Source organism: Coenobita brevimanus, chromosome 27 (assembly GCF_032717465.1).
Source record: "Coenobita brevimanus isolate Jiangsu-jjx chromosome 27, ASM3271746v2, whole genome shotgun sequence".
In the NCBI taxonomy this organism is placed as follows: Eukaryota; Metazoa; Arthropoda; class Malacostraca; order Decapoda; family Coenobitidae; genus Coenobita; species Coenobita brevimanus.
In genome coordinates this window covers 537,496-555,755 of record NC_136980.1, presented here as the reverse complement: position 1 = coordinate 555,755, position 18,260 = coordinate 537,496, and the positions used below count along the sequence as shown (strand labels likewise).

The following is an 18,260-nucleotide window of genomic DNA, read 5'->3' as shown; positions in this document are numbered from 1 at the left end:
AGGCATCCCTCTCCAGCACCATGTGGGTATAAGTCCTCCAAATCAAGCTCCCATATTGACAATAAACAAACCGGGAAAAATTTACTTTACATACATTTTCTCAAAAGCTACCAAACAATACTGCACTGCATTGTACTCGTATAAATATACAGTATAGCATTCACTTACACAATAGTAACTAGTTGTTAATATCATATTAGCTTGCCAATATACTATTAATATCAGCGACATCTCAGTGTACATTCTTATACATGCAAGTTAAAAATACAAACATACCCAACACAATGTTACTTTTAGTTTTTTTAGTCATTACTGTTACAACCAGACAAATTTATTCTACTTGGGCGAACCCTCCAGTACAGAAGTTAATGAGGGCTGTATCTAACCTCTCCAGTTTGAAATGTTCCTCTGAAGCTAAATATAAACTGAGATGTTCCTCAAATGCTAAATAAACTTGTCTGGAGAACAAGAATATAACATAAGAGCATCACCACACTGAAAAGGTAAAAACACTGTACGCCACTTTGTGCTATGAATGTCACACCAATAATTTAACTTTACATTGGTTTTGTAATGCTGTACACGGTGTCCTTTCCCATTCCAATGCCTGTCACCAGATATCACTTAATTTTTAGTTATCTGAGTATCGTATATTGGGCGGTCTGTAAATAAAACTCCACTAGAAACTAGCCCACCAGGATCTTATGTGCAGCAGGAATGGCTCAGTCTGCTGGTGTGGGTATAAATGTAGGCTAGGTAATTATAATTTTGACTGAACTGTCGCTGCAACACATGAGAAATTGTGCAGAGGAGTGGAAGCAGACTCACATATGCCGGTGGCCCACTCTATATATCTCTTGCTGATCAAAGAGAAATTTATCTAAATCACCCTGGAGAATCTTTTTTAATACCTACACAGTATTAGTTAAATATGGAATACTAAATTAAATAGATAAAAATTCTATAAAAACAAACAAACAAATAGCTAGATATAGAAAGACTGATAAACAGCTGCATATGCTAATGGATAGACAAACAGACAGACAGAATGATAAATAGATTTAACTTTTAAAAGCTGTAATAACCATCCTTCTTAAATGCCAGGACCAACTTGCCTAGCCCCGGGCTCCTACGATCTTCATGGGGCAACGTTGGATTAGATGATGGATGGATGAATAACCATCCTTAAAGAGAAGATATTAAAAACTGCTTTCTTTTGTTTACCACACAGTGACACTTACAATGTACAACGATACAGCATATACTTCTGCATATATAAGGGGCTAAATAATCTCTATGCATAAATTTAAGTAGATCTCATATCTCTCATTCACAACTCACCACACAACCAAACCTACAAATGTTACAACACTCATTCATTTGCACCTCCAGTCACACATCATGATTGTCTCGTCTCAAAACATCTTGCCATACTGCATATAAATTCACCTGTAAATACAGGAAATCATAATTATGCAATGCTACAAGAGATATTGTAACTGGATTTATAATTATACAAAACTGTATCTCAAATACAACAACTCAATACAAGTGATATCAACTATGTAAGCATATGACAGTATCCTTGAATGAAGCATAATGATTGAAATACTGTTTTGCACTGCCCAATAAACAGTACTGTATACTACAGTATTGCATAATCATTCACAATGAGGATGTCCAATTCCTTTCAGTTACTTCATGTTACTACCAGACAACTCTACTCGGCAGAGGAGAGACCCTTACATGTGGTGAGGTTTCTGAAAGCTTTATCTAACCTTCTAGTTTAAACTCTCTCCTAAGCCAAAGAGAACTATCTGCAAAAAAAGAAAAAAAAATGTACTGAAGGGATTAACAACTGTCAGGCTTTCTATACTGTAATGTACACTTACTATGTTACAGTGAGCTTATTTGTTTGTGACTTCATAACAATACAATCTACCTATTGCCAAAGAATGATTACTGTAATCTGGTCTCTGTAGCTGTAAATTTTATAACTAGCCAGCTGCAAGAGTAAAAGAGAGTGACACATCAAGTACAGAGATAGAACCCATGTCTATTCCCTCCCCTAAAAAATAAATAAATAAATAGGGTCCTTATGCTGCTGCTCCTGCCTCTTTAACTTTCAAAATTTTTTAAAAGATCACTTACTTAACCATGGCATGAGTAGTAAAGTGCTTAATACTGTTTGTTTCAGAACAAGAAGTGACACAATTTTTAAAATAAACGAAATGACACTTAAAGGCAATTCAGTAAACAATTAGCCACAAAGGACACTTGAGCAACACATACTACACACAGAGATATGTACCTTATGAATGACTTGATTAATACAGTATCAGTGCTGTTTTACACACATTCATCAACTGTAGGCAATAAACAAATACTGTTTTGTTACTGTGCCACATTCCTGTTATTGTTTAAACGCATATCCATAATGAATATTTTGGACAGACATTCTTTTATTAGAATTTCAACCATTCCTCATATTTGCATTCAAAATAGGAATCATACACATACCTCTCTCTGGTTCAAATTCACACAACATTCAAAATAAAGTTCAGATTATCTGTACCAGCAATTCTACTAAATACAAAAACTGCCATATACTTTCTCACAGTTGCATCACTTACAACACTTCTCACCTGTGACAAGACTTGTTCCTTTCACCAACTTACCCTCTTATACTTGTATAAGATTCTGTTTCTTGGTACACATTGTTAATAAATTGCAAACTGTGATTCTGTCACGAAATATGACAATGTACTAAATTACAATAAGCCTCCAAGATTACACTTCTCAAATTACAATAACCCTACAAATCCATCAGATCATATATTTGTACAGGAATACAAAATACAAAAGTTACTGATAAAGACCACAACCCTCCAAGATTACACTTCTCAAATTACAATAACCCCACCAATCCATCAGATCATGAATTTGTACAGGAATACAAAATACAAAAATTACTGACAAAGACTACATCCACAGAAAAATCAGCCAATCCCATACTATCCAGTTAGTGTCCATTAAAAAAAAGGGGGGGGGGGGGGATACGATCAAAGCTCTGAGGGCAAAGATGTAAGCAGGCCCCAGTCAATACCAGTTATTTGTGGAACTGCTGATGAAAGCACTGTGTTTCTGGCTTCTGCACCTTGCTACTAGGTGCTGGAGAGGAATATCGTTTGGTGGTGGCACTGCTATAATTGGGCAATGGAGATACCCAGTTATGCAAATGTCTCTCAACTTCCTCCTATCCCCCCAAAAGGATGATAGTGTCTCAAGGCTAGGGGAATTTCAGCCTGCAGTCCACTGGGATCACATTCTGATGACCTTGGGGTTACAACTACTACCTCACTACTAAAATACACTTTGTAATATAGCAAACAGTAAACATATCTTATGCTCACTACTGCTTTAGAAGAAATGCTCAGAAACTGGGAACTTGCATCCAGATTTGCTCTCTCAGTTATAACTTTCACTAAGAGGATGCATTTTGTAAGCTAATTCTTGATATCCCTTGATGGCTTTAGTGATTTCAATGAAGAGATTTTGTAGTGAACGGGTTAATAATGGCTATGTCTAACTCAGTCCGGTTCACAAGTCTCTCCTAATGTGAATGAAACTGTCTGGAAAAAAATAAAAATATAAACCGAGAAAAGACGCCATCGCATTCAAGGGATTTGTAAACACTGTAATGCCATTATGAAATTTGAGAAGAATGAAACCTGAAATCTAGAAATTAACTACAAGGATGAACTCTGTCAACCTGTATATATTCTCAAAAGATACTTTTCCAGACCACTGAAGTAATGCATTCTACAATAATTCTAGTGATAACTTTCAGTCAACTGATGTATAATTTATGTCATTTTTGCTTCCTCAAGACAAACTTATTCAACTCGAGAGACTTTTTATACTGGATGCATTTAACAGAGGCTTCATTAATTCTCTGCTACAAAATTCCCCTAAATAAAATAATCACGAGGTAGGTGGCGTATTTTATATATTATTCTTGCTACCAACTACTTCCTTGTCCCCTAAAGGGAGGAAGGTGAACTGCTGAAGGGAATTTAAGCCTGCAGTCCATTGGGTTCACATTTCAAACGAAACTACGATTAGTACACTACTACTACTACCACCATGATGATTTTATTCGGCTTAGGAGAGACTTTTCTAACTATCTATCTATCTATCTATTGCCAGACGCCTCAATCCCGTTTGGGGTGGCCACAAACAAATCGCCTCCACGTCGTCCTGTCCCCCGCCATTTCACTGCCCTGCTCCCAACTCACACCCCCCTCTCTCATATACCTCTCCACCCCATCCCTCCATCTCATCCTCAGCCTCCCCCTCCCTCTTCCCCCCTCCACCTCACTCACATACACTCTCTTCGTCAGTCTTTCACCCTCCATCCTCTCCACATGGGAAGGTTAAACAGAGATTTTACTTACCTCACTGCTACAAGAAATCACTAAACTAAAAATTCTCTGGAGATACCAAGAATTAACCCAAACAAGACATCCTCTACTAGAATGGGCCTATACAGAGCTGACTACAGTGTATTCTACTATGAATGGCACTTCACAATAAACAAGTACACTTTTAATTCCATCAATCATGTGTATTTTCAATTTCATTCTTGTCATCTTTACACAGTGTCATTCAGTTTGGGACAGAGTTTTCTAAGTGTATGGGTGAGATAAAGCCTTCATTAACCCATTCACAGTTACAGGTTCCCAAAGCTGAATAAAATGGTCTGAAGGTATCAAGAACAACTGCAAAAAATACACATCATATAGAAAATTTACTAAAATTGAGATTACAATAGTCTCTGCTACTGACAAATTGGAATTCAGTAACAAGGTATGAAAACACATCAATCCTTAATCTCTTGAATGCAGACAACATTCTTTTTAGATACTCTTACTGCAACCAGACAATTTTATTTAACTCATGAAATGCCTCTAATACTAATGGGGTTCATTAAGGCTATCCTAAGTTAAATAAACTTGACAAATAGATACAGAGCAAGAATTATATAAAAAATGTAACCCCAGGCTCAACAGGTTAACTCTTTCAGCCTCTGCATATACTTTCTGTTTACATTTCACTACCTGCAGATCTGTGCTGCAGAGGGATGCTTTCAAATGACAGCACTGATGAAAATGGGCAGCTCCACTGCCCCGTTATAAAAACATCCCTCAACCCCTCCTTATCCCCCAAAACAAGGATGGTGGAATGCAGGAAAAGGGTAACTTTAGCCTACAGTCCACCAGGTTTACATTTCTGATGGATGTGGGACTACTACTGTAGATAAATTTATTCAGTTTAAGGAAGACTGTACATAGAGGAGTTTAATACAGCCAATATTAACTCCTTAAGTATGAGAGGTTATTCCTAAGATGAAAAAAATCATATGGAAGCAGCAAGAATAAAGTACACTAAAACAGACATCATCCATATTCAACTGGTTATACTCCCAGTCCCCGAGAACTGAAAAATACCTTGTTCAGTAATATAAAAAACCCATTTAAAAAGGCATACAGTATGTATATCTACAGTATTATACAGTTTAAAAAACTAAAAAAGCCAATCTCTTTGTATCTGCTTCAAAGTGTAGGGGTCTGAAGCTAGACTATTGTGGTCCAGTGTACTGAAGATAGATGACCAGCCTACTCCCTTTAGTATAAAAAAAAAAAAAAAAATAGAATAATCTAATGGGGACTGAACCTCTGCAATCACTCTGGCTGGGAAATTCAAACCACTTTACCACCAGGTGCCTGTACAGTTTACAAAATGAGATTAAATAAATTTTTCACCACCTGGTAATGGTGAGGCTGCAAACTACTGTACACAATCTTGCACCTGCCACATTTTCTTCCATCACTTCTTTCACCCACTGTTATTATTCTGAAAGACTCTTTTGCATACTCTGTTCTTCCACACATCACTTGTTTCTCCTCCTCTATCTTTCTTTCCATTTACTCTTCTGTTTCTCTCTTCTCCTAGTCTTTTTTCAACTCTTTACTTTTCTGTTCTTCTATATTGACATGATTCATTATTATCACTTTTTTATCTCTTCTCTCCTCCTCACTTCCCTTCTCTTTTACTCTTTTGTTCATATATATTTACATAATCCACTGCATCACTTTTGTCTCCTTTCCTCCTACATTCTTTTTCTTTCACTTTTCTGTTCTTCCTGCCTCCCTCCCTCACACATTCATTCACTTCTCACCAGATTCACAACTTCTTTGTTCTGCTTCCACTCAACTATCATCTCCATAATCATAATCATCATTCTTACCTTCATCATTCCCTTCCTCCCCTACATCCTCATCTCCCTCTTCCCCTTCCTCCTCCTCCTCCTCTTCCCCATCCTCCTCATCCTCTTCTTCATCCATCAGGTAGTCAGAGAGGTAGTCACGCAGGTCCTGGGCAGCCTGTAACCTGCCCCCTGGTGACACCTCCTCCACACATTCGGAAAGAAGCTGCTCAATGGTGGGTCGATCTGATGCTGGGATGGAGTGCAGCAGACCTGTGCAGCCAAGTAAAAACAATGGCTATATAGCATCATCATCATCATTATCTTTTTCACTAATACATGGGATGGGTTGAATTAGTTGGAAAAATATACGTGGAGTGTCAAGTAAAACCAACATTCAATCACTACTCAAGTCTTCAAACTACACACATCCACCTCATAGGCAAACCATTCAAACTATATACTGTATATATTGTATCTATTTAAGGGTGGAGCAACAAAGGACTGGATGATGGATGAGTGGATGAATGGATTTATCTAAGGTACTTCTGGGCATAAAAAGAAATAAACCTACCCTTGATGGTGCGAGGCACCTGAGGGGTGTCGGAGGTGAAGAAGTCCGTGTATTTGTGCTGCTTCATGTCACTAAGGATCATTGCACATACAGCCGCATACATGAGACTGCCCACATCTTCAAGGCGTGCACATGTCTGGTCTGGATCGGACCCCTGGCTGTACACCTCAGTCCGGAAGGCTTGGAAGCACGCCTTGTTGCACACCTCACTGCCCCCAACCTCACCCTCATCCTCGTACTCATCTGTCAGTTTTTAACCTACTGAATCTGGGTGATGTTCTTTTAAACTTATTCTTGTGGTTATACAGTGGTGAAAAAAATAAGCTAATACAGATGTCATCTAGAAAGAGAGGGTTAACCTACCAAGGCCAGGAATTAGAAAAGGATTTAAATCAACCTATTCTGAAAATCACAAACTACACTATAATACTGCACATAGTTTTGCTACACAGTTCAGAAACAAGGGCATGACTCACCCCTGAAGAGAGACTTGTCCACCACAGCCACCCCTGCCAGGTCTGTCAGCACCACCTCCCCATCCTTGTTGACTGCCAGACCCCCACTGACCCATGACTCACTGAACAGGTACCAGTCAGGGTCCTCCTCCTGTCAATGATGCAACTCAATGCATCAGCTATGCTGGCAAATGATAAAAATCAATCCCTTTCATACCTTTCAGACAAATGAGTGACCAAGATATACAAAGGCACAACGACAGGCTTCAGTACAGTGACATATACCAGTACAGTATAAGACGACTTAATACAGAAATCACACAAAACCAAAAACCTGAAAACTATACCTGGTATAAGAAATGAGAACCCAAACCTCAATAATATGATTGGTATAAGAACTATGAACTATAAACTTGAATACTAAAAGTAGTATATATGGTATAAGGACTATAAAGCACTGTTTAATCTTCCTAACCAAGTTTTCAACCAATCCAATCTGAGTCTTCTCCCCTAGGCTACACAGAATGACATCAGTATGCAAAAAAAATATAGTAACTGCACACAAATGGTCACTGGATATTAATTCAATCTTTTCAGTGTGCAGGATCTCTCCCAAGCTGATAAAGCATGCCTATATATACATATATATATGCAGTACCGTACATCCCCACAGTAAGCGAGTTCCGAGTACGCGATCCCCCTTGTACGTGAGGACCTTTTTTTTTTTTTTTTTTTTTTTTTTTTTTAAAGTCCTTGTAAGCGAGACGAGCAGCAAAAAGTGGCCCAAATCTGGGGTGTGTGATACTTTTAGGCCTACACACACACACACACAAAATCTATTTATCTATTGCCAGACGCCACAATCCCGTAAGGGGTGGCCATTTGACTTTGAGTTATTGGTTTTACAGGGAGGGGCACTAACCCTCCACCAACCCACTTGTTGACACGTAGGGAGCACGTATGGGTTGGTTATATGGTTACCACCCAGCACTGTAAATGGTTTCTTGGCTTACAGGAAACCATTTGGCTTGTCACTCGATGTAAAGCCACCTGTAAAGGAAAGAAGAGCAACAAGAAGTGACAGGAAAGATGGGAGATATAGGAAGAGAGGAGGGCAGGCACAGAAAAAGAATGATAAAGGCTAAGGAAGAAGTAGGCAACACTACGTCAAGTGAGTGGATGATGGTCGCCACCACCTACCACCAATGATTTACCTAGCAAAGCCATGATCTTGTAGGTTTACTTTATCTTAGGTAATATGTCTTACATATTTTCCCTGTATAGTACAATACTTAGGTCTGGAAGGCGTCTCAAGGGATGCCCATGAAAGGGGGTGCCGCCCATATGTAATTTTTCCCATATGTTTACTGTATGTATTCACGGTACACGAATTCATCAACATCATCATCATCATCATCATCTCAACCTCCTTTCTTCACCTAAAGATGGGGTTAGATAGGATCCAGAAAACAAGAGAAAAGAAAAACATGATAGAGGGAGAACTAATGAGGGGCATGCCTTTTCCTTACCTATAGAAAAGTGTCTGGTGGTGGCAATAACACAATGCAAATGACATCATGGTACATAAGGGATCAACCATGCCAGCCTCACCATGAAATCATCAACAAGAGTGAGGAGCTGTGCAGCCAGCGATGCTCGTACGCTGAAGGTCTCATCCAGCAATCCGGTGAGGGGCGTCAACTCTCCTTCCGTCACACCCGCCCGACCACACACACCCACCACACGCGGCAGACCCACCTTGAGATTCGCTTTTGTCAGAAGCTGAAATGAGAGAGAAAGGCAAGTTAGGTGTTCAATAAAATGACACAACTATACTCTTTTTAACTTAACCTGGTCAAGATTTTCATCCTTTTGCGGCCTATTTCATGCAGCTGCGTGTACTACGGAGTTATGTTCTTTTTGCAGCATTTCTTCGTGACTTGTGTCAATATCTAGTGTCAATCTATTCTTACTGAACATGCACGATGGGGCGATGGCAATTTTGGCCAAATTAATGTAAAAAGGGTATACGGCATCAACCTAAACCTGTAAGCTGTAAGTATTCTGCTCTATTAACCATGCATATGATGTGTTGCAACAAAAAGTTTGGTACCAAGCCACATGATCGTCACTTTATATGCAACTCAGCCAAACCTGAGACTCATACTCTGTTACAGGTCTTATTACATATATTAATCTCCTTAACAGTTTCCAGTAGCTGTTAGGAAGTAATTACAAGGCTCTGGTACTTGGTTGATCCCTTCAATCCAGTGACATATATTCACTTTTATTATTGCAATGTTCAGATGATTTTATTTATGGTGGCACTGATTTTTAAAACCAGATGAGTTAGATGTAACTTTCATTAACCTCATTACAATGAGAGGCTCCTCCTTGGCTGAATAAAACTGTTGAGTGTTGTCAAGAATTACAGTAAAAATACATCCTTTCAGTGAATATGATAAGCTTTAAGTCCACTGCAAGTCATTTGCTGTGCCAGAGTCAACCATTCCTAAACTGAACAAGAGTGTTTAAAAAAAAAAAAAAAAAAAAAAACTGAAGTGGTTAGGTACCAGCATATAATTTACATCATTTTTAGCTATCTACAAATTTAATCACGATCTTAACCTTATTTCCCATTCAAAAAAAAGAAAGGCTGACATCCAATATGGGAGACAAAAACAAAATATGGACTAATCTTCAATGAATGTTGCACAGCTGGCCTAAACCTACTATCACTTCATATTCACCAGCTCCAGTCTTGGTCAACTAATGATGCAAAATTTCAACTCATATACTGTGATTACTGCTGATTAGTTTGGTAAGATCTCATTTGGTTCTGACATGGCAGGAAATGGTAACTGCATCTGTAACCAAACAATGTAAACATGCAACTAAAACTGAATCTCACCCTAAATAAAACAAATAAGAATCTTGACGACAAATCAACTACACAGAGCAATATCTGAAAGTACAGTGAGAGATGTGAGTTCATTCATTCACTTCATTTGTTTATAAAAGCTCCAGTAGGCTTCCATGCACTAGCCTTGGTTACATAATAGCAGCTCTCCACACTGCTTAGTCTCTGGCAGCCTCTCTATTCAGTCCCTTAACCTCAAGGTCACACTGTATATATATTTAAAAAAAAAAAAAAAATTACTCGAAGAGATCGAAAGGGGGGGACACAAGTGGTCACAAGACAACCCACCTTAAGCACGACAATATCAGGAGCTGCAGTGAGGGATGTGAGGAGTGCCAGACGCTCCTCAGTACTGAGGTTACCATCACCGTTGTCATCAAACGCTCGTTCCATCACTGCCAGCAGCCGCTTGGTTGGGCACATCAGCAGGCTTAGCGGTGATCAAGATGAAAGGATGGGTTACATCTCTCACTCGTTCACTCTCTATCTACAGTCAACTCGCATATATCATGGGTTTCTTAGTCATGAATTTCTAATTCACAGTACAATACTTTTCCAGCTAAACCGTGATCACTTCATATGTTGCGGTAACCAGTCTGATTGTCATGGTCACTATCACAAGTGACTCATTTCCAATGAGTTTTCCAGGTCGTGGCATCATTGACGCTCGTTGTTGGAAGCCAACCATATTCAAGCATGATAAGCCAATCACAGCACTTCCCACCCATGCCTTGCGGCAAGCAGGCGCACCAGTCTGCCCTGTTGTTCCTGCTACTACCACACTCGCCTCATGATGAGAGGCCATGCTGTGCCTCAAGCCTTGGAACCCCTCCCCTTCCCCAGTCCAATTAAAAACTGACGTCAGTCAGAGTCAGGTAAGAACCTTACAGTACTGTTCATTCCCATTAAATACATGCATTACATACTGTTTTGACAGGGTGTTAGTGTTTGCTGGTGACTAGTCGGGTGTAAGTATGGTGGTATGGGGCAACTCTGCCATGAGGTTAGACTCATATGTAATTTTCCTCATACGTTATGTTATATATAATTCATGGAATTTCAAGGCCACAGTAGGTATTAAGACTAAAATAACTTTTTTTTTTTTTTTTTATGTGACCAACTCTGGGCATAGGCTTCACAGCCTGTTTTCAAGGCCCAGTAGTCCTCCTACATACATACACCTCTCTACATGTCACCACTTCGGCACTAACACCCACCGTCCATACAGAATACATGCTAGGGCTGTCTTATACAGGATTGGTGTATTGGTATTAGCAGGGGTATTTTTATGACATGTCGGCGGGTCTTCTGGTAGATCAGTAAAGTCCGATATTTGTGAAATTCAAATCCTTAAACTGTTCCCTGCCCCAGCGGGATTTGAACCCGGGTCCGTTAGGACTGCAGGCCAACTCTCTACCGATTGAACCACCGCCTCCCCCCTGAATTGACTGTATTTATCTATGAATCTATCTCTATCTATCCATCAACCTATTTGATTCTCATTCTCATATTCTATCATTCACTTTCATACAGTAGTTGTATTCTCTATTTCTTCTCTCTCTCTCTCTCTCTCTCTCTCTCTGTAGTGAAAGTTAAAAAATGACAGTAACAACAGAAGGAAAAATTTAACTGAGACACAAACACTTACGGGTAGTGAGATCGAGGCATTTTAACCAGGTGCAGGAGATGTGTGAGTGTGGTGGGGGTGAGAGACGCACGACTGGCTAGAAACGAGCGAGGGGCAGCCGAGGCCACACTACATCCCACCTCTAGGCTCGCATTGGCACACACACCAGCATCCAGGTTGGTTAACAATTCCGCTGGGGGTATCTGGTTGGGGAGGAATGGGTGGTTGTTGTTGTTGCTATTACTGTACAGTATTACTGCATTGGATTGAGCTGGTGCAGGTCTATATCCAAGGGATGGTTGGGGTTTATTGCTCACATAATGCCACTCAGGGATGAGTGAGGCTGGTCACTCTCATCTTAAATATCAGGACCAACATGCCTAGCCCCGGGCTCCTACACTCCTCATGAGGCAGCATAGGATTGGATGATGGATGGGTGAATTATTATTACAGTATTATTATTATTATCAATATCATTATTATTATTATTATTCATTCATCATTCATTCATCCAATCCTACATTGCTCCATGAGGAGCATAGAAGCCCGGGGCTAGCCAGTTGGTCCCGATATTTAAGATATTATTATTATTATTAATGTTGGATACACGTAAGAAGGCATAGATGAGTGAAACTGTGCCTGCAGAGTGGAAAAAGGCTGTGATTGTACCCCCTGTACAATTATAAAGGTCAGCGAAGTGAGTGCAAGAATTATCGTGGCATAAGTTTACCTAGTGTGGCAGGGAAGGGATATGGAAGAATGATTACAATTTAGAGAAAGTAAGAGAGATATCAGAAATCCTAGTGAGTGATGAATAGGGTGGCTTTAGGAGTGGCAGAAGATGTGTGGATCAAATATCTGCAATGAGACAGATAGTGGAGAAGGCTTATGAGAAAGACTATAAGGTGTCTATGGCATTCATGGATCTGGAACAATCATACAACAAAGTAGACAGAGATGGATTGTGGAAGGCTTTGCACATGTACGGTGTAGATGGTTGCTGCTAGGTGCCATCAAGTTTTTGTGATGGTAGTGAAACATGTGTAAGGATAAATGGGCACCAAGTAAATAGTTCACAATTAGCGTGGGCGTGCAACAAGGTTGTGTTATGTCTCCATGTTTGATGAATGGGGTGATGAGAGAAGTAAAGACACTAGTAATGGAGAGGGGGATGGCGTTGGTAATGAATGGTGATGGATGGACTATATCATATTTGTTGTATGCTGATGATACAGTACTACTTGCAAATACCGGACAAGAACTTGGCAGACTAGTGCAGAGTTTTGTTGATGTCTCTGAGCATTGCGCCTTGAGAGTAAATATAGAAGAGAGTAAAGTGATGGTTACTGAGAGAGAAGGTGATTCCCAGTGCAATGTTACAGTGAATAGAGAGAGCCTGGAATTGGTGAGAGTTCAAATATCTGCAAAACGGGATAGAAAAGGGAGGAAAATGTGCAAAAATGGAAAGTAGTGACACAAGGAGGGAAAGTAGCTGCTGCTATGAAGGCCTTGATAAGAAACAGAGGCTTGTGTGTTGCAGGTGCATGAGGCTTACATGAAGGAGTGTTAGTGTCAACTTTAACATATGGATGTGAGACTATGGTGTGGCATGAAAATGAAAAGTCAAGAGTTAGAGCAGTGGAGATGGGACTGCTGAGGAATGTATGTGGAGTACAGAGAGTGGACTGAAAGATATAGCCATATTTCCTTTAACACCACTCTATTACACAACCTAAATATTTTCTCTTTCTCCTATCACATGTCTCTTCCTTGTCTAAAACCTCAACACCCTCTCCTCCTTGAGTACCAAACCTCTCTCACCTTAACATTGAGTTTGTGGTGGCCTCCCAGAGCTGCCTCATATATCACTCCCCCATCCAGGGTTGGATGTGGGGTGTCTGAGGTCAGGGTGAGGAAGCCGGCCATAATATCCTCACACAGGTCATGCCCTAAACACAATGGACATGTCTCCTCCTGAAAATTGTGGTTACAGTACATGGTAAAACCTCCCACATCTGAACATCAGATCTTTTTAAATTTCCACTTTCCCAAATTCAGGCAATACAGGATGTTGAAGTCATCTGTCCTCACACAATCAGTGCATATCAAAAGACAAAGTTTATCTGTAGACAAATATAACTATCTATCTATATATCTATAGCCCGATGCCCTAATCCCGCAAAGGGTGGCCGCAGACAAAACGCCTCCAAGTCACTCTGTCACCCACCATTTGACTCCCCTCCCCCCAACTCACACCCCCCTCCCTCATATACCTCTCAACTCCATCCCTCCACCTCATCCTCGGTCTACCTCTCCCTCTCCCTCCCTCCACCTCACCTACATACACCCTCTTAGTCAGTCTTTCATTCTCCATTCTCTCCACAAATATAACTGCAGATGATATATTACTAATACATAGTACATCATTTAATTTACTGTTCATGGTATTGTAGGTTCTTTTTTACTTGATTTTCTCACAGCAACCACTATGAATCAAATTTCCAAAATATTTCAATATCCGTAAGGCCTTCAGACTCAAACACTTCAGATCTGAGAGTTTGAACTATGTCGTACCGCACTAGCTTTCATAGCTTTGTGAAGGGGCGTACTGTATAACAAAATATTGGTTACCCTGATGTTGGCTCACCCAAAATCTAAATTCCGAGAAGGTTAATCCAATATAAAACATGAGGGAGGGAGGAAAACTTTCATGTATGAAACAGCTGAGGAATATGTAACTTAAGCTTTTTCCAGTTTTGCCTCACACCTATTTATCTACTTGTCACCATGTATCAGTTGCTAATCAGTTACCATGTTCAACCTTTATTATTATTTGTATACACACATTTTAAACACATCTGTACAGTATTAACTGATTATCTGATTTATACAGTTCAATTCCAGTCACTCTTTCTATCCTCCATGCTGTTTCGGATCAACACTACTACAGTGGGAGCTCAGCCCACTTGACTTCTAAGAATGCATTTACCAGAATCTCACTATGTGATAACATATATGGCAATGAAATTATTCCCCCATTCCACAACTATGTCTTAAGAGTCTGTCACTGCTGGAAATAATTATAGTTTTCTAAGATGGAAATAATGTTCCCAGCTCAGGAGGTATACATCCATCCATGAATGCAACACAAACACTATGATAAGTGTACCTATACTGTACATACAAGAAACTGTCTTCTAATGAAAACAGCTCTACAGTCTCATATCTTTTGTTAGCCAAAGTATAATGAAGATATCAGATACAGCACTGATGGAACGAGTACAATCAGTCCTCCCTTTATGTCAGGTATGGGTTCTAATATATCAGGCATCAAGCCTTTTTTTATTTGAATTAGGAGAGGCTGGCAAATTGGCTTTATAGGTAGGCAATGGAGGTCTGATATAGAACTTTTCTGTAATTTACTGGACACTTAATTCCATTCCATAAGCAAAAACAATGATGTCTAATGAGTGACTCTATCAAAATGCTGACAAATTACAGTATTTCATAATACCATAATTAACCTACTGCACCATACCATAATTAACTTACTGTACTGTACCATAACTTACCTACTGCACTGTACCATAATTAACCAACTGTACTGTACCAAAATTAACCTACTATACTGTACCATACTTAACCTACTGTAAACTACTATATTAACCTACTGTACTATACCATAATTAACCTACAGTACCTTACCCTGGAAATTTCTTGAAACAAATCAGCAAAGATGTTAGTGCCAGCTGCCTTCTTACTGGCACTCTGCTTTAATGGTGCCAAGACCGGAGAGTCAATATTGATACTGTTTTCCTGTGCGCCACCAATTCGTTTGTCCGGTGTGGCGGGTGGTGCGTGGGGCTGGGTGGCATCGTCATCCCAAACCCGCACCACCACCAGAACCACCATCACAAACGACACACACAGGAACAGCTTCTGGTAGTGGATGCGTAACAGCTGCATTGTGTTGGGTTTCCTGGGCTCTGCTGCTATATCAATTTGTCTGGGATCCACAAGTTACCATGACTGGCCTCTGTGCACAGCATAAGGCAGTGGTCAGTGGCTGGTAACAATATCTTTGCCTTTCCTTGAGAAGACTTGTTTACCATTCACTGTCAAAAGCCCATAACCTGTAAAGATAATTTTGTTGAAGTACAGTATAGTAATATGTTATTTATTGTACGATACATCAAACTGTAACCACAGTATATATATTCAGTTTAAAATACTGTATTCAGTTCAGTAAATAAATTATAATGCTCATGGTAATAAAAATTTGCAATATTTGTAAAAACCAAACAACATACTGCCATCAAAAGGCACAGTCACACCCACTGGACAATTCTAAACATATAGGGCACTAAAGCCAGTGTTAAACAAGTTTAGAACTGAACAATACAATGGTTATGCTCCCTGGATTCATGTTCTCTAGTGGTTAATATACTATAGGTGGCACACCTAAGACTACAACTGTACTGACAGAGCATTCCGTTGCAGTGCTGCAACAAAAAGTTACAATGATATTCCACATGGTATTTACAGAGATGCTGCTACCTCAGGAAAAAAAAAAAAAAAAAAAAAGAATCAATACCTGAAAAATCTTACACATCATAATAATTTTATACAGTATAACCAAATTACGGTACGGCACATGGGGATTGAGCCTGTGTAGGTTTACATCCAAGGGGGGGTTGGGATTTACTGCTCACATAATGCCACTCAGGGATGTGTGAGGCTGGTCACTTTCATCTTAAACGTCAGGAACAACTTGCCTAGCCCTGGGCTCCTACGTTCCTCATGGGGCAACACAGGATTACATGATAATGATGATGATCATGACATTCCTTTTCAACAGTGTTACACTGTATGACTAGCCAAATGGTTTCCTGTAAGCCAGGAAACCATTTACAATGCTGGGTGGTAACCATATAACCAACCCATATGTGTTCCCTACGTGTCAATGAGTTGGTTGGTGGTGGGTTAGTGCTCCTCCTTGTAAAACCACTAACTCAAAGACAAACGGCCACCTCTTATAGGATTATGGCGTCTGGCTTTATATAGATAGACAGAACTGTAATGCATGGGATTTCACAAAGAAAGTTGTTAACCAGCTCTTCCTTAAGTAATTTACAACCAGTGGTAAACAGCTTAAGTAATTTACAAACAGTGGTAACAAGCTCTTCTTTAAGTAATTTACCATTTTCTTTAACCCTTGACCTAAACCGCAGCTGACGACATACAGTAACATGCCAATTTTAATCTGGCAAATGCTAATGATATTACTAACCACTGTGAACTTCTTGAGGTCTAACAGATACCGGTAAAAACAGTGGCACTTGTTAACTTACCAAAACAAATCATTATAATAAAATTTTACACACACAGGTTTTGTCAGGTAAGGTTAGGTGTGGTTACTTCACTATAATGTAGATACAATAGTCAATGGAGCTGGGAACTGGAGAATCACCCAACCCAACAAAATACTACTGTACTAAATGAAGAATTAGTAATGTGAAGGTCACACAGACCTCTCCTAATCCAATCAGGAATAAAACACACACACAAACACACACACACACTAAAAACACAGAGGTGCATGACTGAATAAAACACTTCCCTTACACTTTCTCCCCTTCCCTCACCACCTAAGTTAACTGTATCCCTGCTGTTTTAACTACCCTCCACCTCATCACACTGTGATTTTCTGTTTATTTTTGACCACCTACAGAAGGTCCCAAAAAGAAGCCTATGGATCTTCACAATACTTGGCATCAAACATGATCTCATGAGTGGATACAGTATATTCATCAAAGTCCGACCTAATTTCTGTGAAACACTATGGGCACACAATACATTACCAAAGAAATGCAAAGCCACACCCGTCTACATACGTTCAAACAACTATCTAAGCTCCTTTACATAAAAATTACTTCAACTGTCATCTCGGGTTTCTCTCCCAAGTCTTGATGACAACTAGTGAAACCTAGTTATATGTGCGTTTGACCGTTGTTTCTGAAAATCTACTTACTTGTTAGAATATCAGTAACTCCTCCCGCCTTCTCCTTATCCAGAGCGGCTGTCACCTCCTAGTTTTAGGTGATTCCAAACATTTACGGATGCAATAAATCTGACACACTTGAGATCTTGAGGTCATCTGAGGCGTCCCACCCACTAATGTCTTCACAAACTCCCTTCACGAACAATTAAGAAAAGCTCCCTTTTCACTAATACCCTTCACAGAGCATAATACTTAGTTCAGTAATTTATAGTATCGCATTACAGAAACATGCGACTCTGAATGTAGTAACAGAAATGATAGAATAAGAAATAACGCATAAAAATCACGGGGGAATAAACTGTTCGTCGAGAGAGTTTAGGACAGCGGTCGTCGCACTTTGTTTACTCATGTTGTA

General features: G+C 39.7%; 1 protein-coding gene across 1 annotated transcript; it reads right to left on the bottom strand.

Annotated features, from left to right (window-relative positions):
• Window positions 1-6,173: 6,173 nt before the first annotated feature.
• On the bottom strand, window positions 6,174-15,810 carry LOC145394378 (divergent protein kinase domain 2A-like). The gene is made up of 8 exons (XM_080268249.1): window positions 15,550-15,810; window positions 13,666-13,818; window positions 11,866-12,047; window positions 10,506-10,647; window positions 8,909-9,079; window positions 7,319-7,448; window positions 6,843-7,085; window positions 6,174-6,541 (listed from the first exon to the last, which is right to left on the bottom strand). Exons 1-8 carry the CDS (start codon window positions 15,808-15,810, stop codon window positions 6,273-6,275), a joined length of 1,551 nt encoding a protein of 516 aa, XP_080124375.1. The 3' UTR covers window positions 6,174-6,272.
• Between the last annotated feature and the right edge of the window lie 2,450 nt (window positions 15,811-18,260).

Coding starts and splice junctions, on each gene's coding strand:
- LOC145394378 (XM_080268249.1), bottom strand. CDS start 15,810: ATGCAGCTGTTACGCATCCACTACCAGAAGCTGTTCCTGTGTGTGTCG. Junction 9,080..10,505: donor CTGATATTGTCGTGCTTAAG/GTGGGTTGTCTT, acceptor CTCTCATTTCAG/CTTCTGACAAAAGCGAATCT. Junction 7,086..7,318: donor GGACAAGTCTCTCTTCAGGG/GTGAGTCATGCC, acceptor AAAAACTGACAG/ATGAGTACGAGGATGAGGGT.